The sequence below is a fragment of the Sander vitreus genome, chromosome 15 (assembly GCF_031162955.1).
Source record: "Sander vitreus isolate 19-12246 chromosome 15, sanVit1, whole genome shotgun sequence".
In the NCBI taxonomy this organism is placed as follows: domain Eukaryota; kingdom Metazoa; phylum Chordata; class Actinopteri; order Perciformes; family Percidae; genus Sander; species Sander vitreus.
The window spans coordinates 17,210,116-17,236,032 of record NC_135869.1 but is presented as its reverse complement, the minus strand read 5'-3'; the positions used below and the strand labels follow the sequence as shown (position 1 = coordinate 17,236,032).

The 25,917-nt window shown below is 39.3% G+C and overlaps 1 protein-coding gene, 1 long non-coding RNA gene and 1 pseudogene across 6 annotated transcripts; 2 read left to right on the top strand and 1 right to left on the bottom strand.

The window, feature by feature from the left end:
* LOC144530077 (immunoglobulin lambda-1 light chain-like) lies at positions 1 to 9,726 on the top strand. Of its 4 annotated transcripts, none has more exons than XM_078269487.1 (4): positions 1 to 123; positions 216 to 539; positions 8,338 to 8,367; positions 9,220 to 9,726. In XM_078269487.1, exons 1-4 carry the CDS (start codon positions 84 to 86, stop codon positions 9,540 to 9,542), a joined length of 717 nt encoding a protein of 238 aa, XP_078125613.1. In that variant the 5' UTR covers positions 1 to 83; the 3' UTR covers positions 9,543 to 9,726. The 4 variants fall into 4 exon arrangements, 3 of the variants coding, with proteins under 3 accessions (XP_078125613.1, XP_078125612.1, XP_078125610.1); XM_078269486.1 differs by lacking the exons at positions 1 to 123; positions 216 to 539 and adding exons at positions 4,585 to 4,705; positions 4,798 to 5,127; XM_078269484.1 differs by lacking the exons at positions 1 to 123; positions 216 to 539 and adding exons at positions 6,204 to 6,263; positions 6,356 to 6,685.
* On the top strand, positions 1,165 to 1,728 carry LOC144530078 (uncharacterized). The gene is made up of 2 exons (XR_013503082.1): positions 1,165 to 1,380; positions 1,678 to 1,728. It is a non-coding gene; the product is annotated as an uncharacterized LOC144530078 (long non-coding RNA).
* Positions 9,727 to 11,034: 1,308 nt separating the features above from the next.
* LOC144530481 (immunoglobulin lambda-1 light chain-like) lies at positions 11,035 to 16,409 on the bottom strand (annotated as a pseudogene). Its single transcript, XR_013503113.1, has 4 exons — positions 16,301 to 16,409; positions 15,885 to 16,208; positions 14,005 to 14,041; positions 11,035 to 11,526 (listed from the first exon to the last, which is right to left on the bottom strand). The product of XR_013503113.1 is annotated as an immunoglobulin lambda-1 light chain-like (transcript).
* Between the last annotated feature and the right edge of the window lie 9,508 nt (positions 16,410 to 25,917).

The window sequence follows — 25,917 nt, the reverse complement described above, 5'->3', positions numbered from 1 at the left end:
TCCTCATCCTCCAAACCCTCTCATCTGTCAGCAGTAAGCTCACTTTCCAAGTCACAAGGCCATTCTCAGCACACACTGCCAACATGCTGGGGACCCTCTGCACTCTCATCACTGCTCTAACATGTAAGGAGGCTGACTTACTGCAGCTTTGACCTCATGTTGGATTCATCAGTCTGTGTGTTTCTCTTGACTCCGTGTCCTCTTGTTGTTTCCAGGTGTGAGTGGTGTGACCGTGGTGACACAGAAGCCTCCTGTTGTCACGGTGAGGAAAGGAGAGACAGCCACCATGGACTGTGACGTTTTCACAGATGATGGGTCTCACTGGTATAAACAGTCCTGGAGGAGCTTTTCAATATTTGTGCTGAGGAATCATCACTGCTACTCCTCTCCACGTTATGGCTCTGGTTTCTCCTCTCCCAAATTCACTTCTAGTCATCTGTCAGGGACACAGTATCAATTGACCATCAGTAATGTGGAGGAGGGAGACTCTGCAGTCTATCACTGTGAAACTTGGGATGATTCTGCTAAACAGCACGTATCACAGTAATTCAAGCTGTGACAAAAACCTCCTCACTAAACACTTCTGCTTTTTGAATGTCTGATACATTACACTGTGAAAAAAACATAGCATCATAGCAAATGATTTCTCTGACATCTCCACATTTGCATGTAAACATTTTTGATTCATGACATCTTACAGATAACTTTGGTGAAACTCTCAAAATGTGATATTATTTCTATACTATGAAGATTATTAATTAGAATTTCGGTTGCAGCAAATCTCTATTTTTCATGGGGTGAAAAGATAACTTGATTATAGAATGTTACCCAATATGGCTGTACATACAGTACAATATACTAAAATCAATTAATGAAAATTAAATTAATTAATTAATGATACTCCTGATAAAAAATATCTATGCACTTTTTCCTGCTCATCATTAAACAGTGTTATTGTGTATATACAATCTACTACATCTTGAACTTAATACCCACACTACATAGTCTTTTGAATCATTATTTTTTAAGAGAAAGGTCTGATAACACTGCTCCATACGCAACAAAAATATAAAACCTAAATGAAAATGTATGGTCATGAACTAAATAAATTATGAAACGTGAGATTATTGCTATGAAATTATCTGGGGATATAACATTAAACCACATAGAGAATGCTTTCCATTTACTAATGTAAACTGGGTAAAGTGTGTAAACTCCTCCTCCTCCACTACTTCTCTCCTCAGTGTCTTTATAAGCTTCAGTCTCTCTTCTCCTCACACTCCAACCCTGCTCACCTCTCAGCTGGACAGTAAGGGAAGTTTACACCACACACTGACAACATGCTGGGGACCCTCTGCACTCTCATCACTGCTCTAACATGTAAGATATACTTATTTCCTTTAACAGCGCATATTTTCACACAAACCTTTCACAAACAGGAGACTCTGCAGTCTATCACTGTGGAACATGGGACAACTCTGCTAAGGAGAACGCATCACAGTGATTTACACTGTGACAAAAACCTCCTCAATAATACTTCTGCTTTTGAGTGCCTCACATATCAACTAATGCTTTTATATCTGCAGTACCCTGCATGAGACTAACTATTAATCTCTCTCACCACTGAACTTGAAGAAATATATTCAGTATTTGTTTTCTGCTTTTCATTTGCACTAGACTATGCACTGAAAAAACACCAATGCATGACAAATAAAGCATAAAGATTCATCTTGACCTTGGGGAGAAATATATGTGGTAAGTATCTTTATCACTCTGGGAACAGATCAGTAAGTGGAACTTACCTTTAGAATAGTTAACACATAAAACAATGACCACAAATAACTGCATTATTCTTTTGACTTTGAGTAAATCCAAAGAATCACAACACTTACAAAACAAAATTAATTGGGATTAAAATTCCCTATGCTATCTTTGTGAGTAGAGAAAACTAATAAAATGCAACAATTAGAGATAAACATTTGTGTTCAAACCATGCTTTGCTTATAATTTAGACCTAATGTTGTAACCCCAGGCCTTTTAAATAAAACATCTTGGACTTCATTAATTTTCCCAATTTAAAAACATGATTTCTCAATGCATTCTCATGAACAGGTTTTTATGAAAAGTTATGCACACAAACGTACGAAAACCATTAGGAGACCTTTGACTTGTCACGTGACATCGGCTACAGAGCTCCAGGCTACTGTGTGACAGTTGCTAGCAGTTTGCTGCTACGTGCTGCCGACTACTCCGCATTGTGCTCCGTCAGGTCAGCGGTAGTTGGGGTTTCAGCTACCCGAGAATAGGTGACTGTGAGCCGGGTACAGAGCACCATGAGCTGCGGTTTTCAAAACTCAATCTAAGAAAAACAGTCTTTGATTTGTGACTTTTTTTTATTTATTTTTTTTAATTGTATCTCCTGATGTTCATCTCACTGATAATTCCAGATAATCAATGAACATGTGGCAAGGTCACCAATAAGGTGGAAGATTTTGAATGGAACAGACAATGCCACTTAGGGAATTGCACCCTAGGAAATACTAGGTGAACATTGATTAATTGAAGAAACTGGAGAGAAAAGCACACGGGTCAGTTACGGATGAGGCAGAGGCATGTTTTGAAGTATATAAAATATTTATTTCTAATAAATCAAAATGGCAGGGGCTTAAACTGCTGAAAGAAAAGAAAAGGGTTAATAAACAAACTTCATAAAATGGTGGGGTGGGTAAAATTATTCTTTATTATAAAAGATGTTAAAACAGCATTGATAGGTCTTAAAAACATGTTTAATATGAGAACTAAGCCCAAAAATAACCTATAAACAAACCAAGCAGATGCCACGTGGAGAGGCAGACTACACAGAGGAGTGTTCAGGTGTGCCACCGCTACTCACCTCAGGTGCAACACACAAAATGGTGGAGTCTACGTTGTGTCACTGTGCAATTACTCACATGCAAAAACAAAGAAGGAACCTCACCACTAGTGTCTATCCTCCAACCGAGATGGCAACCCCAATGAAAGATTTTTTCCAAAAATCAGACAAATATGGCAACCCAGTTAGTTAAACACAACTTGAGAAACACAGCAGCAATGAAATCCTGAATGGAGCTTTTTATTTTCCAAAACTCCCGGACGGCTCGTAGACTAGTCGAAGGCCATATGCACATTGTGTAAAGCCGAATTAAAATATCACCGAAAGCACGTCAAGCTTGAGCTACCACCTACGAGCTAAGCATAGTGGTACAGTTAATGTTGATGCTAGTCGCTAGCATGCTACCCACTCAGGCAAAGCACTATTTTGGAGAGTGCTACTTGCCGACCTGTGGATGAAACCAAATCCCAAAAAATTACTACAGCTCTTGCAAAACGGGTGGCAACTAACTGCAGACCTGTCAGCATCGTAGAGGACTCGGGTCTTAAAGACGTACTACGGTTGGCATGTTCTGACCTGTCTCATTGCCGTCGAGGGGGACAGCAGCCCCACGCACAGCCTGTATGACACGGAGAAAGCAGCCACACTGGAACTGCTGCAAGGTGCTGCAAACGCTGTCTCATTAACCGGTCAGTGAGTAATCAACATTATTTAGGAGTTACTAAACACTATATTGACTCTAGTAAGGATAGGGATTTTTTGTTTTTTAGTTAGGTACTTGGAGGAATTGTGCAAATAATGACAGATTCACACATTTTTTCTTTTGTTTACGGTAAATAAATAATAAACATTTTAATGTGATAAACATGCGATTAATCACGATCAACTATAGAACTTCAATGATTAATCGCGATTAAAAAAAATTTATCGCTTGACAGCCCTAAATATTTTTATTAGTTGTTAATTTGCAATAAAAAGCACGACAGCGTATATTAATATTCAGTCTTCCCTCTGGTTTTGGTTGCTTGCAGTAGTTAAGACGTCAGAAAAATCAGACATAATGAGTAAATGAAACTGAGTTTCATCCTCTCGTCAGTGAAGCATCACCTCTTTACTCCTCCCTCTCTTCTTTCACAGGATGCACCTGCAGGTCGCTCTCCTTATTTAGACAGAGGTCAAGTTTCAGCTCTCTGTTAAATAAGAGGAAACTGTCTCTGACTAGAAACACACTAATATATTAATTAATATTATTATGTCAATCGTAGACCATTAACTTCTTATGTGTGAAATGTGTACATGTCTGCTGAGCTAACGCTATATTTTGTAGTAGATGTTTTTGACTTAGTAAAAAACTTGTAAATTAGATCATGCTGATTTAAAAAAAATAATCATCATGATCTAAATTACAAGTTTTAAAATGAAGGACAATTACTTGTGTATAAAACAATGAATTCCATCCATTTGGAACTGGAAATATTAAGAAATCCATGTAAACTGCATGCTATTTTTGACATCAGGGCATTATTGAGTTTTTGTAAAATTTAAGTTTTCATCTACACTGACAATAATGGACAACTAAAGAAATTTCCCTCCACATAAAATAAAAGACCAACACATTTGAGAAACCATGCAGATTAAAGCAAAGCTCTCCTCCTGTCAGTCCCTCTCAGTTTCAGTGATGTATTAAATTGCTCCTCCAGCACCTCCTCTCCTCATCCTCCAAACCCTCTCATCTGTCAGCAGTAAGCCTCACTTTCCAAGTCACAAGGCCATTCTCAGCACACACTGCCAACATGCTGGGGACCCTCTGCACTCTCATCACTGCTCTAACATGTAAGGAGGCTGACTTACTGCAGCTTTGACCTCATGTTGGATTCATCAGTCTGTGTGTTTCTCTTGACTCCGTGTCCTCTTGTTGTTTCCAGGTGTGAGTGGTGTGACCGTGGTGACACAGAAGCCTCCTGTTGTCACGGTGAGGAAAGGAGAGACAGCCACCATGGACTGTAACCTGGGGACTGTTACAGGCAGTGCTGCTCGCTGGTATAAACAGATTCCAGGAGGAGTTCCTCAGTTTGTATTATATTTTATACATAGCTCTAGCTCTCCAACCTATGGCTCTGGTTTCTCCTCTCCCAAATTCACATCTAATCATCAGTCAACATCAGATTATCGTTTGATCATCAACAATGTGGAGGAGGGAGACTCAGCAGTCTATTACTGTCAAACATGGGACAGCTCTGTTAATGAGAACGTATCACAGTGATTTACACTGTGACAAAAACCTCCTCACAAATACTTCTGCTTTTTCTCTGACACATCTTGACTAGGAAATAAGCCAACAGTCAATGATTTCTGTAAATTGCTCACTTATATATTAAAAATATATTTTAATAGTTTTAAACCCTTTAATTGGATTCTCTAATAAATCCTTAGATCTAACTTAGTGGTCTATTATACATACGCATTATGCAATATTCATACAAGCAAAATCAAGTCATAATCAATTACACTGTTGGAAAAATAATTGTAAATATTAATGCATCTTGCTACTCTTCGCACAAGATTCAACGCTTGCAACGGCTTCTCATCCCAGAATGTAATAACTCCTTCTTGAGAGAAATCTCTGGTGCACATGTAGTGATCATTATTATATTTACACTGACATTAAATATCAATCAAACTGCATTGTTTCCACTTCCTTAATAGACCCAAAGTACATCTGGCAGACATAGGAAGGAAAAACTAAACAGTTTGATTTTAAGTGAAGATAAACCCAAACCAAATTAAAATATTACATTGACCTGCTTACACATCCTCTAGATGTACATATTAATGATATGTTTCCAATGAATGGATCACATAAGTCATTATCAATATGAATAATTTTTCCCTTGGTGAAAGGACAGTTCAGAAAAGCGTGACGAAACTAAGATAAGTGATAAACAGTTATGTTTACTCTACTGTACATCCTGCTTATTATTGAACAGATTACTACTGTAATATACTCCTGTAAGAAAACATGAACCTGAAGACATATCTAGCATCTGATCATATTTTACTTCATGTCTTGCAAATGAAACAACCCTGAGATTATTAACCACGATGCAAAGGACTTCAGCAGGCTTACAAATCCAACAGGGAACAACAACAAATCAAACTGATTTGTGGATATGATGTGAAAACAAAAAAATCCTGTCATTTATTAATGAATGAAAACAGTTAAACTCCTCCTCCTCCACTTCTCCTCTCCTCAGTGTCTTTATAAGCTTCAGTCTCTCTTCTCCTCACTACTCCAACCCTGCTCACCTCTCAGCTGGACAGTAAGGACGTTTACATCCACACACTGCCAACATGCTGGGGACCCTCTGCACTCTCATCACTGCTCTAACATGTAAGGAGGCTGACTTACTGCAGCTTTGACCTCATGTTGGATTCATCAGTCTGTGTGTTTCTCTTGACTCCGTGTCCTCTTGTTGTTTCCAGGTGTGAGTGGTGTGACCGTGGTGACACAGAAGCCTCCTGTTGTCACGGTGAGGAAAGGAGAGACAGCCACCATGGACTGTAACCTGGGGACTGTTACAGGCAGTGCTGCTCGCTGGTATAAACAGATTCCAGGAGGAGTTCCTCAGTATATTCTGAGGTTTCATCACAGCTGGAGCTCTGTACAATATGGCTCTGGTTTCTCCTCTCCAAAGTTCACATCTAATCATCAGTCAACATCAGATTACCGTTTGATCATCAACAATGTGGAGGAAGGAGACTCAGCAGTCTATTACTGTCAAATATGGGACAGCTCTGTTAATGAGAACGTATCACAGTGATTTACACTGTGACAAAAACCCTCCTCACAAATACTTCTGCTTTTTGAGCATCTGACACATCTCCACAGTAGAGCAATTAAACAACTCTGTGTAATAACACACTATGTACAATATTTGTTTTGGAACTTCTAAGTACTCTTATTGGATCTTTACCTTTAGCTGTTTTATTAATTAATTAAAAATATGCAAAGCACCAGTAAATATGCACCACCTTCATGCATAATATCTGAGTCTGACCAACAGGCTTTAAATGCTGCTGTGTCATTCAACTCAACATTGTTTTGCAGCTAAAACATGGGCAAATTAAAATACTACATTAACATTACTACAGGTCATGTAGATACAGATATCTTTCGATTAGTTTTTTAATAGTATGAGTCAGAACAATTTGGATTAATAGCAGACATCTTTGCTTGCTGAGAATAATATTTAGAAAGAATAAAAAACACTGAGATGAGAAGTAAACTTTTACACTCTGCCTAGAAGGCTGTTCATAAAATGTTATAAACAAAGTGATAACTTTATAGCACAATCTTAAAAACCCAATAACAATGTAGTTATAATCTTGTTGTCTATATGACTATTTAAAGAATAATATAGAAAAGATAAACATAAAATAAATCTGATATCACCATTGCATGAAAAGACTCACACACATAATATTAAATACATTTTTCAGATACAGTTTGATGAGCAATAGAAGTTTGATCAAATGTATGTTTTTAATAAGAAATGATTTTCATGTGAGACCCACATTATATGCTGTCAGTTTATTAATGAATGAAAACAGTGTTGAGTGTGTAAACTCCTCCTCCTCCTCTTCTCCTCTCCTCAGTGTCTTTACTAAGCTTCAGTCTCTCTTCTCCTCACACTCCAACCCTGCTCACCTCTCAGCTGGACAGTAAGGGACGTTTACACCACACACTGACAACATGCTGGGGACCCTCTGCACTCTCATCACTGCTCTAACATGTAAGATATACTTATTTCCTTTAACAGCGCAGAGCAAACCTTTCACTCATGTATTTTCTCTGTATGTTGACAGATGTTGATGCAGTGATAGTGCTGGCCCAGACGCCTCCTGTCCACACAGTTTCTACAGGAAAAGAGGTTGTTCTGAAATGCAACATTCAGAGAGATTTTGGAAATTATGTCAGTTGGTATAAACAGGTTCCTGGTGAAGCTCTGATCAGAATTCTCCTCAGACCGATTCAACTCTAAATCCTCATCAAGCATAGATTATCAGTTTATCATTAAGCAGGCAGAAACAGGAGACTCTGCTCAGTATTACTGTCAGACATGGGATGACTCTGCTTCTGCAGCTGTGTCACAGTGATTCACACTGTGACAAAAACCTCAATAAGAGACTCACCACAGCTTTTATGAATTCTAAATGAAATCAAACACTTCAGGTCAGAAAAACTGAAACAAAACATTGAAGGACATTCAATGAATTCCTCTGAAGAGACAAGAGTCTTTGAAACAAGTCCAGAAGTGTTTTGGAATATAATCCGACTGATGAAGTGAATGAGATGTTGACAGTGAAAGTTGGTCTCAACAGGATGTTTCAGTTCCACTCCCCTCATTAGTGAGAGTCAGGAGGTTTTTGTACAGCCATGTATACAAACTGAATCACTGTGGTATTCGGACAAGGCACCAAGCTGATTGTGACAAGTAAGTACTTTTTACTGATCCTAAAACAGGATAGATTTGATGTTTCTGATGCATATTATGACAAATTAATAAATGTATACATTGCTAAATGTTTAGAAAATAGCATGTTGTTCAGTGAATAATGTATTTACTTTTTTACACATGCTTTGAAATCAGTTTGAAGGCAAAGGAACAATCAGCGTCTGATCACAATACATTGCATGATTACACATATTCTAAAGTTTTTTGATGGATGAGGAATTTGTAAGAGATAGACAATATTTACTAGATTGTTCTCATTTATTTTCACCACTTATGACAAGTTTGAACAACTTTAAACAAGTTTTAACAAAAACACCATGTTAAAAATCTGATGGTCCACACAAAATCTGTCCACAGTATTTTACGTTTTAATATCAAAACCAAATAACTGTGCTTGTAATGTATATTTATTAATCTTCATCGACATCATTTTGACTTTACCTGAATATCATTGTGGCTGTTTGAAGTTATTTTTTCCTTTGATGGTAGATAGATAGACTCTACACAAAAAAGTGACAACTGATTTACTGTAATTTCTCACAGTCACTGAGATCCATATATAAGAATACAAATTGTAAGACACAGAAGGGCACTTTATGAATTTGTTTCCAACATAAAAATTATGAAGTTAGTGATTCATAGATTTACTTTTATAAAGGAACACTGCTCATATTTTATGTGTTGATTTCAGAATGTTTTTTACGATTTAAAATGCTTAACTTCTTCAGCGTGTTTGTTATATTGTCAACACAACTAATAAATGAATATATCATGCTTTGTGTTAAGGGTTTTTTCCTAGTTATTTGATGACTGTTCTTTGTGTGTTTTCAGGTTCCAGCCTTCCTGTCCTGACAGTCTTCCCTCCATCCAGTGCTGAGCTCCAGTCCAACAAAGCCTCTCTGGTCTGTTTGTCCAGTCAGTCTGGGCCTTTTGCAGATGTGAGCTGGTTGGCTAGTGGGAGTCCAGTGAGCACTGGGATCTCTACCAGCACCGCTGTTCAGCAACCAGACCATACTTTCCAAATCAGCAGCTATCTGGCCATCCAGATGTCAGACTGGAACAGGGATCAGGTTTACACATGTAGAGTGTCTTTGGGCTCCCAGACTTCAGTGAAAAACATCCGCAAGTCAGACTGTCCCACTGAAGAACAGTAGAGGAGCAGAATGACCATTTAACATCTGCTTCTTTACTCTTTGTGCTGTTTGCTCATTTCAAGCTTAACATGTTAGAAAAGCTGTCTGCATGCTTGTCATAGCTGTTGTGACAGTTAGGTGGAGGTGTTGTATCAGCTTTGCAAATGATAAAATGTATTCAATAAAAAAAACTGTGTAAAAAAAATTATTGCTTCTGTAATTTTTGTCACTGACAATGGCAGTTAGGAAGACATAGATGGAAGACATCTAGATTATTCTTACTGTCTCACTTTCAGTTTTTTTTTTTGTTTTATTATAATTATAAGAAAATTCGCACACAAAATCGTATAGGTATTTATGTTGATTAAGACAATGACTTTTAAAGTATGCCAAATCATAAAATAGAGTAAAACTAAACATCTGTATCTGGTCTTAGTCGTTTGCAGTTGTTAAATCAGTCCTCCATCAGTGAAACATCACCTCTCTACTGCTCCATCTCTTCCTTCCCAGGATGCACTTTGCAGGCCTCCTCTCCTTATTTATAGCTCCATGTTAATAAAGTGGTCAAGTGTCAGCTCTCTGTACAATAAGAGTAAACTGTCTTTGACTGGAAACACACTGATAGTTCAAATGCTGTCATTTGGTCAATCTCTCACTACCACATATTTTTCATGAAATCAATAAAATGTAAAAAAAAAAGAAAAAAGAAAAAAGAAAAAAGAAAACTTAGATATTTCTTAACGTCATGTCTTAGTTATTGGACACAGATAACCCATTAGAATGAAAGGCGCTAGTTGTTCTAATTTAGCTTAATTATTTGACCTTTTATAAAACTTATAAGTATACTTTAGAGAGTAATCTAACATGTTCATAAAATGGTGAATAACAAATGGGTCTGTTTGAGAGACAGCATTCAATTATGAACTTTTGTTTTAAAAGAAAAAAAACATAATGATAATTAGTAGCGCTTGAGATGGAGACTCCTGCAGCAACCAATATGATAATATGTTTCAGATAACATGTTAGACTGTGCTGTTACTGTGAGCTCTCACTGAGACTGTTGAACTCATTTCAATCAGTTCAAATTGTAATTTAAGGAAACAGTCCCAATTCAGTTTTCCAAAGGATTTTTTTTAATGATAGTTTATTCTTGAAAACAAAATGAAAAGCACACATACATGGTGATTATGCAAGATCAATTTCAATCAGAAGGGGGAGGCACCTCCCAATTTATTTCATAAGAAATTATATTAGTTATAAGTAATGTTAGAATTAGAAAAGTAGCCATGAATACAACAAATAAAGAAATCTAATAAAAGACTATTGCACTTTGAAATTGCTGTGAATTAACTCAATGCATACCATTTGCTTGACCTGAAACCATATGAGTGGTCATAATATTAATAAGTCATGAATTATAAATTAAGAAGATAATTCATGTGCTGTCTACATAATCTCACTAAATCAGATTTCCTTTGGTTTTTAAGTCAAGAAAAACAAATAAAAAGCAGTATTTTTTCAAAACAAAATGCTTTTATTAAGACAATCCATGCACAATACAGCAAAGCTAAAACATTACCACCAACTAACTAATTAGAATCTCTAATTTTTTTTTAAAATGAAGGTGAAGCACTAGCATAAAAGACTGAGATAGATCTAGTCACCTATTTTATGTGGCAGTCAGACATTTTCATATTTTTCTCTGTCTGTTTGTCAGGCTGGGAGCCCAAAGACACTGTACATGTATAAACCTGATCGCTGTTCCAGTCTGACGTCTGGATGGCCAGATAGCTGCTGATTTGGAAAGTCTGGTCTGGTTGCTGAACAGCGGTGCTGGTAGAGATCCCAGTGCTCACTGGACTCCCACTAGCCAACCAGCTCACATCTGCAAAACCCTTAGACTCACTGGGCAAAATGGATAGACAGACCACAGAGGCTTTGTTGGACTGGAGCTCAACACTGGACGGAGGGAAGACTGTCAGGACAGGACGAGGGAGACTGCAGCCTGAAAACACACACAGGACATTCATCAAATAACTAGGAAACAAATCATTGACACAAAGCATGACAGGAACAGATTATATTATTAGTTGTGTTTAGAATATAACAAAAATGCTGAAGAAGTAAAGAGTTTTAATTTGGCAAAAACAATGATGTACAGTCAGGTCCATAAATATTGGGACATCGACACAATTCTAATCTTTTTGGCTCTATACACCACCACAATGGAGTTGAAATGAAACAAACAAGATGTGCTTTAACTGCAGACTTTCAGCTTTAATTTGAGGGTATTTACATCCAAATCAGGTGAACGGTGTAGGAATTACAACAGTTTGTATATGTGCCTCCCACTTTTTAAGGGACCAAAAGTAATGGGACAGATTAACAATCATAAATCAAACTTTCAGCTTTTTAATACTTGGTTGCAAATCCTTTGCATTCAATTACAGCCTGAAGTCTGGAAGGCATAGACATCACCAGACGCTGGGTTTCATCCCTGGTGATGCTCTGCCAGGCCTCTACTGCAACTGTCTTCAGTTCCTGCTTGTTCTGGGGGCATTTTCCTTCAGTTTTGTCTTCAGCAAGTGAAATGCATGCTCAATCAGATTCAGGTCAGGTGATTGACTTGGCCATTGCATAACATTCCACTTCTTTCCCTTAAAAAACTCTTTGTTGCTTTCGCAGTATGCTTCGGGTCATTGTCCATCTGCACTGTGAAGCGCCGTCCAATGAGTTCTGAAGCATTTGGCTGAATATGAGCAGATAATATTGCCCGAAACACTTCAGAATTCATCCTGCTGCTTTTGTCAGCAGTCACATCATCAATACATACAAGAGAACCAGTTCCATTGGCAGCCATACATGCCCACGCCATGACACTACCACCACCATACTTCACTGATGAGGTGGTATGCTTTGGATCATGAGCAGTTCCTTTCCTTCTCCATACTCTTCTCTTCCCATCACTCTGGTACAAGTTGATCTTTGTCTCATCTGTCCATAGGATGTTGTTCCAGAAATGTGAAGGCTTTTTTAGATGTTGTTTGGCAAACTCTAATCTGGCCTTCCTGTTTTTGAGGCTCACCAATGGTTTACATCTTGTAGTGAACCCTCTGTATTCACTCTGGTGAAGTCTTCTCTTGATTGTTGACTTTGACACACATACACCTACCTCCTGGAGAGTGTTCTTGATCTGGCCAACTGTTGTGAAGGGTGTTTTCTTCACCAGGGAAAGTATTCTTCGGTCATCCACCACAGTTGTTTTCCGTGGTCTTCCGGGTCTTTTGGTGTTGCTGAGCTCACCGCTGCGTTCTTTCTTTTTTAAGAATGTTCCCAACAGTTGATTTGGCCACACCTAATGTTTTTTTGCTATCTCTCTGATGGGTTTGTTTAGATTTTTCAGCCTAATGATGGCTTGCTTCACTGATAGTGACAGCTCTTTGGATCTCATATTGAGAGTTGACAGCAACAGATTCCAAATGCAAATAGCACACTTGAAATGAACTCTGGACCTTTTATCTGCTCCTTGTAAATGGGATAATGAGGGAATAACACACACCTGGCCATGGAACAGCTGAGCAGCCAATTGTCCCATTACTTTTGGTCCCTTAAAAAGTGGGAGGCACATATACAAACTGTTGTAATTCCTACACCGTTCACCTGATTTGGATGTAAATACCCTCAAATTAAAGCTGAAAGTCTGCAGTTAAAGCACATCTTGTTTGTTTCATTTCAACTCCATTGTGGTGGTGTATAGAGCCAAAAAAGATTAGAATTGTGTCGATGTCCCAATATTTATGGACCTGACTGTATATGTTAGATCAAAATCTATGTATCATTCACTTTTTTAATTTTGATTACTTCAGTATCATTTTTATGTTGGAAATTAATTCATAAAGTGCCCTTCTGTGTCTTACAAAATGGTATTTGAAGTATAATATGATAATTTCATTCACTTTTAGAAATGACGATATATGAGTAATAACCTTTCTTTTGTGAGGTCTATCTACCATTTTCAAACAGCCACATATTATTCAGGTAAAGTCAAAATGATCCCTACATTTTAGAAGATTAGTAAATGAACACTACAAGCAGTAATTTAGTATTGATATCACAATGTTAAAAAAACAAACAACTACTGACAGATTATGAGTTCTACAATGTTAAAACTTGTCATATGTTGTAAAAGTAAACAATAACAATCTTGTAAATGTTGCCCAACTGTTAAAAATGTATCAACTATCAGAACACTAAAGAATATTTGCACAAAATGTAAAAAGATGTGTGATCATTTGCAGATCGTTCCTTTGCCTTCAAACACACAGCCTGACATCAAAGCACATGTATAAATTCAATATATTACTCAATGAACAAAATGTTAAATATTCTAAACACTAAGCAACACGTACATTTATTAATTCATCTTAACATGTATCAGAAACATCAAATCTATCCTGTTTTAGGATCAGTAAAAAGTACTTACTTGTCACAATCAGCTTGGTGCCTTGTCCGAATACCACAGTGATTCAGTTTGTATACATGGCTGTACAAAAACCTCCTGACTCTCACTAATGAGGGGAGTGGAACTGAAACATCCTGTTGAGACCAACTTTCACTGTCAACATCTCATTCACTTCATCAGTCGGATTATATTCCAAAACACTTCTGGACTTGTTTCAAAGACTCTTGTCTCTTCAGAGGAATTCATTGAATGTCCTTCAATGTTTTGTTTCAGTTTTTCTGACCTGAAGTGTTTGATTTCATTTAGAATTCATAAAAGCTGTGGTGAGTCTCTTATTGAGGTTTTTGTCACAGTGTGAATCACTGTGACACAGCTGCAGAAGCAGAGTCATCCCATGTCTGACAGTAATACTGAGCAGAGTCTCCTGTTTCTGCCTGCTTAATGATAAACTGATAATCTATGCTTGATGAGGATTTAGAGTTGAATCGGTCTGAGGAGAATTCTGATCAGAGCTTCACCAGGAACCTGTTTATACCAACTGACATAATTTCCAAAATCTCTCTGAATGTTGCATTTCAGAACAACCTCTTTTCCTGTAGAAACTGTGTGGACAGGAGGCGTCTGGGCCAGCACTATCACTGCATCAACATCTGTCAACATACAGAGAAAATACATGAGTGAAAGGTTTCTCAGTGAAAATATGGGCTGTAAAAGGAAAGAGAAGTATATCTTACATGTTAGAGCAGTGATGAGAGTGCAGAGGGTCCCCAGCATGTTGTCAGTGTGTGGTGTAAACGTCCCTTACTGTCCAGCTGAGAGGTGAGCAGGGTTGGAGTGTGAGGAGAAGAGAGACTGGAGCTTAGAAAGACACTGAGGAGAGGAGAAGAGGAGGAGGAGGAGTTTACACACTCAACACTGTTTTCATTCATTAATAAATGACAGCATGTACTGTACGTGGTCTCACAATGAATCATTTCTTATTAAAATATACATTTAATAACTTCTATTGCTCATCAAACTGTATCTAAAAATGTATTTAATATTATTTGTGTGAGTCTTTTCTACTGCAATGGTGATATCAGATTCATTTTTGTTTATTTTTCTATATTATTCTTTAAATAGTCATATAGTCCAGATTATAACTATATTGTTATTGGGTTTTAAGATTGCTTTAAATTTCGCACTTTGTTTTAACATTTTATGAACAGCCTTCTAGGCAGAGTGTAAAAGTTTACTTCTCATCTCAGTGTTTTTATTCTTTTAAATATTATTCTCAGCAAGTAAAGATGTCTGCTATTAATCCAAATTGTTCTGACTCATATATTAAAAAATAATCAAAAATCTCTGCACCTACATAACCTGTAGTGATGTTAATGTAGTATTTTAATTTGCCCATGTTTTAGCTGCACATTAATGAAGTGTCTGGCTTTTTGAACCACTGTGGAGCAGTTTACTTTGGGCTCTGCTTCATGAAACATGATTAATGTAGTTAGATTACTGCCAGATTGAGTTCATCTGGAAGATTAACAATCATCACTACCTGTCTATCTCTAAAGTATTCATCACATTTTGGGTATTTAGAACAGCTTCTCTACACTTCAAATGACTAGAAAATGTTGAGTGGAATGACAGCAGCATTTAAAGCCTGTTTTATATGTCAGACTCAGATATTATTCATGAAGGTGGTGTATAATTACTGGTGCTTTGCTTATTTTTATTTTACATTATTTAAACATGTGTGTAAAGCATAGTTTAAGATCCAATAAGAGTACTTAGAAGTTGCAAAAACATATATTGAACATAACGTGTTAGTTGTTTGATGGCTGTATTGTAGACAGTCTCAAAAAGCAGAAGTATTTGTGAGGAGGTTTTTGTCACAGTGTAAATCACTGTGATACGTTCTCATTAACAGAGATGTCCCATGTTTGACAGTAATAGACTGCTGAGTCTCCCTTCCTCCACATTGTTGATGATCAAACGGTAATCTGATGTTGACTGATGATTAGATGTGAACTTTGGAGAGGAGAAACCAGAGCCATATTGTACAGAGCTCCAGCTGTGATGAAACCTCAGAATATACTGAGGAACTCATCCTGGAATCTGTTTATACCAGCGAGCAGCACTGCCTGTAACAGTCCCCAGGTTACAGTCCATGGTGGCTGTCTCTCCTTTCCTCACCGTGACAACAGGAGGCTTCTGTGTCACCACGGTCACACCACTCACACCTGGAAACAACAAGAGGACACGGAGTCAAGAGAAACACACAGACTGATGAATCCAACATGAGGTCAAAGCTGCAGTAAGTCAGCCTCCTTACATGTTAGAGCAGTGATGAGAGTGCAGAGGGTCCCCAGCATGTTGGCAGTGTGTGCTGAGAATGGATGACAGATGAGAATGGAAACAGATGAGAGAGTTTGGAGGATGAGGATAGGAGGTGCTGGAGGAGCAATTTAATACAACACTGAGAGTGACTGACTGACGGGAGGAGGAGCTTGGTTATGATCTTTATTTTCAGTTCTCTGACACCCCCAAACTATTTTATAACATAAAGATCTGAAAAGACTTCCTGCAGTTTTATTGTAATGTATTTGTTACCTTGTCAGTTCCTAATGATAGGGATTCGTGGTTTGCATCCACTTTTGTATATTTGATGAATATTTATATTTCCTTGCTTTAGTACAAGTTTACAAAATCATTTTTATCTAAATCACAAGTTTTTTTACAAATTAAAAGGAGACACCTGTTGCAAGATTCAAGCTCTGTCTTTTCACACACTATTTTACAACATAGTGTGTTTCCGGTAAAGGGCAGTTTACAGAGAACTGACACTTAACCTCTTAATTTACATGAAGCTAAATAAAGACAGGAGGCCTGCAGGTGCATCCTGCAGATGAGAGGAGTTAAAAAATGAGACCTGACTTCTGGTGAAATCTAGGGTTGTTCCTCTTGAGTGTATGTATGCCTGTGTGTGTGTGTGTGTGTGTGTGTGTGTGTGTGTGTGTGTGTGTGTGTGTGTGTGTGTGTGTGTGTGTGTGTGTCTTTTTAAATTAAAAGTGCCCTCAGTGCCTTACAGTAATAGTAATCCAGTGCTGCTCTCTAGTGTGCATTCAACAGAATAACAACACGCTGTACTGTGTATCTTCCTTTATTTATCGTCATCATGTTGTGCAAATTACACTACACAAAGTCAAACTAAGACATGTTTCATCTATTGAAAGAAATGCATGCACAGGTCTTAAAGACTACTTGAGTAACATTATGCAATTACTTCTCCAATCAAGAATTTAATTAAATAAATGCATTCCTTAAATAAATGAAACTACAAGAAATACACAGTCAAATAGTACATGGAAATATGATAATTATATCTAATGGCAAATGTAAATATTTACTTTGATGCTTGAGAGAATATGGTGGCACCTTCTACAATCTCAGACAATGTCTGACAATGACCAGCAGAGGGCCAATGGAAAACATCAGTGTGTGTGTGTGTGTGTGTGTGTGTGTGTGTGTGTGTGTGTGTGTGTGTGTGTGTGTGTGTGTGTGTGTGTGTGTGTGTGTGTGTGTGTGTGTGTGAAAGAGAGAGACACATAGATGGAGAGGGAGATGGAATTTTAGGTGTAATGCAATGCAAGCATAATTAGTTGCCTAGCATTATACTGCCTTAGTATAAAGAGTATTTATCTCTGAAGAGTCCCACAGAACCAACACAACAACATGAACATATATGCATCCAGCCTCTCGATATTTGAAAATGTGCAGATGCAGTAGCCTAATGAAGTGGATTGCTAATCATAATAGAGTTGGAATCCATTGCTTTTTATTCACCTCATTTTTGCATTTTTAGCAATGACAGTTTACATCAGTACACCTGTCCTGGGGCTGACATTCCTCCCCTGTCCACTAGTCGCCCTGTTCAGTTTTCACCTGACCACCTACTTTCCCACACCGCTGTCAATCTGCATGTCATTTTCAGTTTCCCCACTGCGTCTCGATAATGTGCTTAGCAATAAAACTGTTCAACTATGCTTGAGACTCCTGCTGCCGGCGGTATTTGACAGTGACAGAACAATCGATCTGGCCACGATGGAGTCAGCAGACTGTTACTGGTCCAGTGCTCCAGAGTCTCTAAGGCCAACCATGTCGTCCTTTACATGTCATTTGTGGGCTGGAGCCTGGCCCCGTGTCCTTCTTCGCCTGTTGGACAGACCTCGTGGTGTGTCAGGAGATTTGGTGATGCATGTGTACTCCCAATTTACATTAAAACATATATGGAAGTATTTGATTAAGATGATCTGCTCAAAATGATCCCACACTACACGTACCCGCGCAACCTCACTAGCAGGATTCCTCTAGAAATGACAGCGTCAGGGGTGATGTCACACACAAAATCACGTAGTGCCCCCTTCAAAATAAAAGGATAAAAACACCAGTCTTCTGGTACGTAAATATGTTTTTATTTTGAAAGCTGTAAACGGAAGTCTTTGTATACTGTATGTCGCTTGACACTGGTGCAAATTGTCGCTCATTCTTTCTGTACCGAAGCTGAAACCCAAATGCGCATCACTGACCGAAGCATCTTTTTTTCTTTTTTTTTTTTAAAGAACCAGCTGCTCTCTCCAAAAACGGCACGTTAGGCTACATCTAGCACGGGACAAGCAGCAACCACAGGTTTATTTTGAAAGGAACACAAATGGGAGATTACCAAATGTTTGGAGCAGTCAACATTTTACAGTTTAAAATTGGTGTAAATAACGGGTGACACTAAACCGGTCCAGCATAGCAGTCAGATGTAATAGGTTTTGTTGTCAAACAAGTAACTAAGAGATGTGCTAAAATGAAAATGACTGTCAACATCTGTCTCCAAATCTGGTCGAACTGAAGGTGGAGCAGGATTTTCGGGAGGCTCTCTGTGAGGTGTGATGGAATAAAATGCTGCGCATTCCCGCTTCTACTGTAGGTTACATGAATCTAAGACGCACCTCGGGAATTTATTCTTGACCTTTTTGTGTTTAGGCTTTTGCTGTCTACGAGGAGGATGATCTTTGCCCTACATGTGATAGTCATGTCTTCGGCATTTTTCAATCCCAGTTTTGCCTTCAGCTCCCACTTTGATACAGGTAAGGGTCAAACTGATGTATGAGGGCGTTTATCCATTTATTGCTACAGAACTGCTTGAGATTTACATGTTTCTTCATAATCAAGCTGAGTGAGCTCCACTGAATCTGGTGTTTGATGCAAGACCATACACTGCGTCTTGGTGCTATATACAGCGTTTTCTCTTAGTCACCAGCAGCAGCATAATTGCCATAACATCATCACCACAGTAATGCTAAACATAAAAAGATTAGCTCAGCTATGGATGTTTTACATCCATCATTCCTTTATAGCTTGGTGACAAGAGGGTTAAAAGTTGTTCCTGTACAGATTCTGCATAGTCCTACATACAGCCCTGCAGCTGAGTGTGTGCATGTGTGTTATGATCAGGGTGTGTGCGTGCTAACTGACAACATTACAGAGGTGACCTGCTAACAGAAGTGTATGGCTGTACTGCTTGAGGATGCGGTTCTTGGTGCCCATTTGGATACAGCGTTTAATCATCCCTTGGGTGTCAGGGTTTGTGGGAAGGAAAACCCAGGTGCTGCTGCAGTGCTACGGGACCACCGAGCTGGAAGTCATGGCTGTCCTGTGTAAGGGCTTCAATTAGAGCAGAATAAATAACTGTGTACAATTGTAAACAGGACTGAGAGAGTCCCTGCACTGGGCGCAGTGTGCTGAGCATACAAATGACGGTGAGGCCACTAGCTCTCAAGTTTCAGGCTCTATCTGTCCTCCCCAAACCGCACACTCTCAGTGGCCCCTCTTTGTCCAATTATTCCACTCTAATCTACCTTCCTGTGACCCAGTTCTCATTCTCTGCATCTCTTCTCTGTTGTCCCTCAGAATGTGACCCTTAAAGGGGCTTCCATTTAAAGTCAAATAGGTTATTTATAGGAGGTATGCTACCTACCCCTGTGCATTTTGGAATTTTCTGTGCTTACAATAACTTTGTAAGGCATTATAGCAAGAAATAAAAGATGTAGAAGTTGTATCATGTAAAGCACCATAGCAAGATAAGTGTTGTGTTAAGAGTACATTTCCATGATTAGTAATTATGCTTTAAACATGGAGTGCTTTTGGATGCAAAACTACAAGACAAAAGTTAGATTAGTAAATACATCTCCAGAACACTGATAATATAAAACTGATATAGGTAGTACATTGATATGACATCACAGCTTTGAAGGATGTGTTCATAGGTAATGACTGACTGGTTCCGGATATTATTCTTCTCGGCTTTAAAATACACTGCACAGAAGCACAGTGTTTTAGTATTTAGCTATTTGGAAAACCATGACAAAAGCACTTCTCGGGAATGTGTAGTTGGTTCTGAGCTGGCTATCCCTGGTTCTGTGCAGTGAAATATGATACAAACCTACCAGAGAAGTGCAATCTTTTAATTTGAAGCAGGGTAAATGGTTCCCAGCTGAATTATGGGTATGATGTGTGCTATCTGTGGCTCATCTGGGGCATCTTCTAATTTAATTTTCTTGGTATTTTCTTTCTGGAGGAGATCTCAGGTCTTGAACATTTCCCCTCAGGAATATGCGGTGAAACATTCATTTTTCTTTGACTGACAGTAGGTGAATGAATTGCCTCAGTGACAGGTCAGGGTGGAATCAGCACTTGGATTGGTTAGTTTTCGGAAGAGGGTGGGGCATGAATGGGCATGTGCATGTAGCTTGTATGTAGCTGGAGGAGAGGATGATGTCTGGATCATCACCCCCCTGTCTTAATGATCTACATTTCTCATTAGAGCGGCAGTGGTCCTGTTTGTTCCTAGTAATTGCGCTGAGAATCAATGTTGCCTAGGCGATGGAGGAGGCGTGTGAGGAGGAACCATTCTCATTGCCAGTGCTAAGGACAGAGAAATGCTAGAGTCCCTTAAAGGGGAGGGACACACAGCATTCAATCAGCTGTAGTTGCTGAATATGCTGTCTTTGAGGCTGTGGAATAGATTAATTAAACACATCTAGATTTACAAACACAAAATCCGGCGTTTGAACTGTAGCACAGCTCAAGCCGCCCTACACAACGGAACTTCCTCCCTACGCCAGGGCTATGTAAGAACATAGTGTGCTCTACCTCTGCTCACATTCACACAAACAGCCACTCATGCGCAAACACACACCCAGACAGAGGAAACAACTGTGGGGCCATGTCAGTCGTCACATTGCATAGCATTATATAAGCCATCAGCATGAATGGACACACCGTAGCATGATTTTTTATATCCTGACCACATCAGCTTTTACATGCTGGGGCTTGGTTTATGTGTGGCTAGGGTGAAAGTTGGGTGTTTGTGTGTGGCATTCTGCACCAATGACTACCTGCAGCTTGCACCTGGCTTACTAGTGCTTCAGCACCTCGGAGAGCTCTCTCATCAGGAGAGGGAGCAAATGTGTGTGCGTGTGAAGGATAGCTATTTGAAAACCTGGCTGCATCCTGTGAACAGAATTAATATGCAATCGCTTGTCTACTGTTAGGGCAAACAGAAGACAGACTGACCTGGAAGGCAGCACCGATACACCAACAAGCTGACAATGCAGCAACTGTGGGAGACTGTCTGTCAGCAGTCTCCTTTTGGTGCCTGGAGGTGGCAGTGGCAGCTAGTGTGCACATTATGGATGGTATCTTGGTGTAGACGCAAAACATCCCACACTGTCTTACACACACACACACACACACACACACACACACACACACACACACACACACACACACACACACACGCACACACACACACACACACACACACACACACACACACACACAGCATGATGCACAATGCACAATGCACATTCCACATGCAGGAAAAATGTACACATGCCCTTGCATACGCATGGACACACCACTGCAAGTTATAACCAAGGTGGTACTGACACTGGAGAGGAAAGATGTTAAAAATGCTGTGTCTTGACTTGCTCTCAGAGCTCCTCCCACTGACACGGTCAGTGCAAGCCAGCCACCGCTGACTATTTGATTATTCATCTCTCCATGTGTAACCAAGCACTTTAGTTACATAAGTCAGCCTCTGGGGGGACTAGAATAAGAATGAAGTGGATTTAAGATGTCAAGAGAAAATATCTATGTCTCCTCAATGTGCTCTCTGTGTGATGATGTGGGGGATGTGGGGTTTCTTGGTGTCACACTCATTAAAGGCTTGTGTATGTGCAACTGCATTCTTAATGGGCTTCATGCAGTATTTAATTCGTCATCAAGTATCATTTCTTGCTGTTGAATGTAAATGCTAGAGCACCCTGAAAGCCATTTAGCAAGCCCTTCACATAGTGGTAGACGAAAGTGGAGATGGTTGCTAGTTACGAAGCAAGGTTTAGGTGTGGTGGATTGATTTTAGGGTTGTTTTATGATGGTGATAAAATGACAGGAGGGAAAAACAGATGCATGCTTGTTCTTGTGTTCAAAAGGACCGCTTCAAATTGGTTGGACAGGTGGAAGACATTTGGGCAAAAAGTGTGACTGTGTGAATTCACTGCACATGTGTCAGAGTGGGGGTATGTGCTTAACAATAGCATCAAGAAACCAAGAAGAATATGGGAGGAATAATGAGTGCACGGCAGCCAGCACAACTCGCACAAATTTGGTTTACTCAGGTATGTTTGTTTTTCTTGACACACACTCAGGCGTACACACACACACACACACACGCACGCACACACACACGCACACACACACACACACACACACACACACACACACACACACACACACACACACATACACACTGCCTTTGTCTGCATCATGAGACTCTGGGCTGAAATGTCATTCCAAGCACATATTTCTATGTCTGCATATGGTTTGCACATGCATCTAATTTGTATTTATCAGCCAGAGGCCTAAACACACACGGGGCCCAATCACTCCTTCCTGAAGTGTGTGTGTGCAGAACTGTGTTCTGTCAGGTCTGTGTGCAGATGCTTTAGTCATAGATGATACTATACAGGTAATATTGTTTCAGCCTTTATAGTGCCTTTATATATGTTAGATTACTGCTAAGCCAATATCAAAACATTAACTGAACATTTTAAGTAGAGTTCAACTACTTGTTGTTAAATCAGGAATTGTTAGAGCTTAAATAAAATATTTATTATCTGTCCATCCATGCAACCAAATGGTGAGGAAGTTCTCAATGGCATACTCATGTCCAAATAGGCCAATTGGGATATCACAAATTAACATTTTACCGTGTGATTCTGATAACTAAATATCCTAATGGTATTGAATATTAAATATAGTCAAACCAGCTACCACTGAATTAACTGATTGCATCAGTCCTTTTTGCCTTCTTTTAGGAGCTGTGCTTGATTTCCACCAACTTTGGTCAGTTTTTCATTGTCACATATGTAGAAATGTATGTCTGTTCAAAATTAGCATTGAGTTAACAGAAAACAATATTAAATTGTGTAGTAATGTTGACAGAGACTATGTGTCCTTCATTAGGGTTTCTCTTTCCCAGTGTTACCTGTCCATTCCATCTTGTTCATGTATGAAAGTAAAACCTCTGCTATAGATATGTCTTTTGCAAGTGGTTGATCTGGTATGTTAAAGGTGCTACATGCAGCATTCTCTGTCATTGTTTAATTAAATGTGATGATTAATATGTCAGTATTTAAAAAGCTCGATAGCACCTATCTCATGGGATTGTTAGTGCTTGTCCTCTTCAGAATTTACGTTGTTTCGTCCTCTACTTGACTAAAGAGGATAAACATATTTTCAGTCCATTCGTTCAACTGTGTTTCCTCTTGTGATAAACTGTGAGCAGTTTTTGTTCCATTTGTTCAGAAGGAACAGTATCTCTGATTATTTTCGTGCTCCATAATAATTACCCATTTCAGCAGATTTCCTTCCAAATTTGACCCAACAGCCCATTCTGCAAAATGCAGAATAGAGGCCAGTCTCCTCTGCAATGATTCGTCATATCCATAATTATAATGATGTCTTAAATGAATGAATTATTGATGTTAAATACTACACCTTTACATGCAATGCCCTGGTTGTGTAGTTAGACGATCTGTGAAATGAACTCAAAAGGTCCATCCATCAGAGACAGAGTTGATATTCAGAGCCTTTTTTTCCAGCAGTATGCCCTTGCCCGGACTGTCGTGGGACGAACATGACAGGCCTGTAATGTTGATCCATGAAGATCCTCCTGGGCTCTCACTCACAGTTAATGACAGTTTTCATGGCTCTCTGCAGGGCAGCACATCCCTCTGCCATCTGCAGTCTCTTATACATAGAGCATTACTAGAAAACGGCAGAGGGATGTAAATGGGTGGAGGATATGGTACCATGCTATTAATCATGTCATGCTGTTACTTTTGCTGTCAACTGGAGAGTGACATGTGTGCACACGTGTGTATGTGTTTGTTTGCAGAGCTTCCTCCTGTTCACCTCTCTATATTCAGCCCTCCCTCATCACAGTCTGATGCTACTTGCTCTGCCCTTCTCTCCCATTTCTTTCAACCTTACAACTTCTGCTTTGGCTCTCCTTCTGCTTCTTTCTCCAGAGCATTTTCTTTCCCTTCCTCTGTCCTAACTCATGCTCTCTACCCTCTTCATGCAGCCTCTAACAGAGGGTTGCTAACGGACTTCTTTCTCTCTTGGGAAGCCGGGCTGTGTCAGAGCACAGCTTGCTTCACCTTCAATGCAGCCCCACCAGCTCTTCCTGTCAAACCCATAAAAAAAAGAGGAGGACTAACTCTAGCCACTCTGCATCCCTAGACACTTATACATATAGAACAAGACTTTTAAAACAGGTGCTCAAATTACATCTTGACACCAAAGATAAGCTAACCACTTGAGCCAACAATTGATCCATAACGATTGTCCTCATGCATTCTATTAACGCATGCAGAAAGGCAGCGGAGAATCAATATTTAGCTTGGCTTATATACAGAAAGGCAGCTCTCTGTCAATTACCTGAATCTAGAATTCTTATTGAGCTGTAAGCCAATTGTTTTCATTGTTGTTCTGTTGTAGGCCGCACCTGTCATCCAGCAACTTCCAGTCAATTATTGTAGCACTAGAAGGTCTCTGCATGTGTGTGTTTGTTGATTTATATACTTTATGTAAATTCTTTGGCTCTGCTCCTGCTGCCTCCTCACTGACCTGTAAATCTAAACCTAAGATCACACGCCTCTCCTATCCACTCTGCAGTATGTAGTAAGTATTCTATCTGCTGTATCCTAAGCACTTCCCCACCATTCTTCTTACATCACCATTGTGTTTGTGTGTGAGTGTATGTTGTTTTTGGAAGCCACTTGGTGCAGCCCAGGCAGGGTAGATGGAGGAGCTTGTTTGCCCCTGCAGCACTGTCCTAAATCTAAGCGCATGCTCAGAGAGATTTGAGTCTTTCTGCTCTCTTTGTGTGTGTTATGTTTACCCATTAGGAAGCATTGAGCAGAGGTGGAAGGGCATTTAAGTGGCTGAATAATGGCGGCAGCTAGCCTCCTGCTGCATAAGGTGACACTAGCCTCCACAGACTAAAACTTCCCACAGTCCTCTTTGCTGTATACTCCATGCAGCTTGGTCATTAGTGCCACCTGGACATGATTCTAAGCCACCGTAGCCTTCCTAACAGACACAAAGCTCAGCCGACAGCCACTGACCACACATCAAATGATTAAATGGAGACTTTTACATAACACAATAGCTGCATACTGTATTTGTAACCAATCTATTGAATGTTAAATGCAGTTGAAACTGTATATCACCCTCTCCCCCACTCCCTCCCTCTCCCTCCCCCCTCCCCCCCTCTTTGTCTCCCCCCCATTTTTTTTCAAGACAATTTGATCGCAGTTGTGTGTAGTTTGG

Coding starts and splice junctions, on each gene's coding strand:
- LOC144530077 (XM_078269486.1), top strand. CDS start 4,666: ATGCTGGGGACCCTCTGCACTCTCATCACTGCTCTAACAT. Junction 5,128..8,337: donor CTCTGTTAATGAGAACGTAT/CACAGTGATTTA, acceptor TCACTGTGGTAT/TCGGACAAGGCACCAAGCTG. Junction 8,368..9,219: donor CACCAAGCTGATTGTGACAA/GTAAGTACTTTT, acceptor GTGTGTTTTCAG/GTTCCAGCCTTCCTGTCCTG.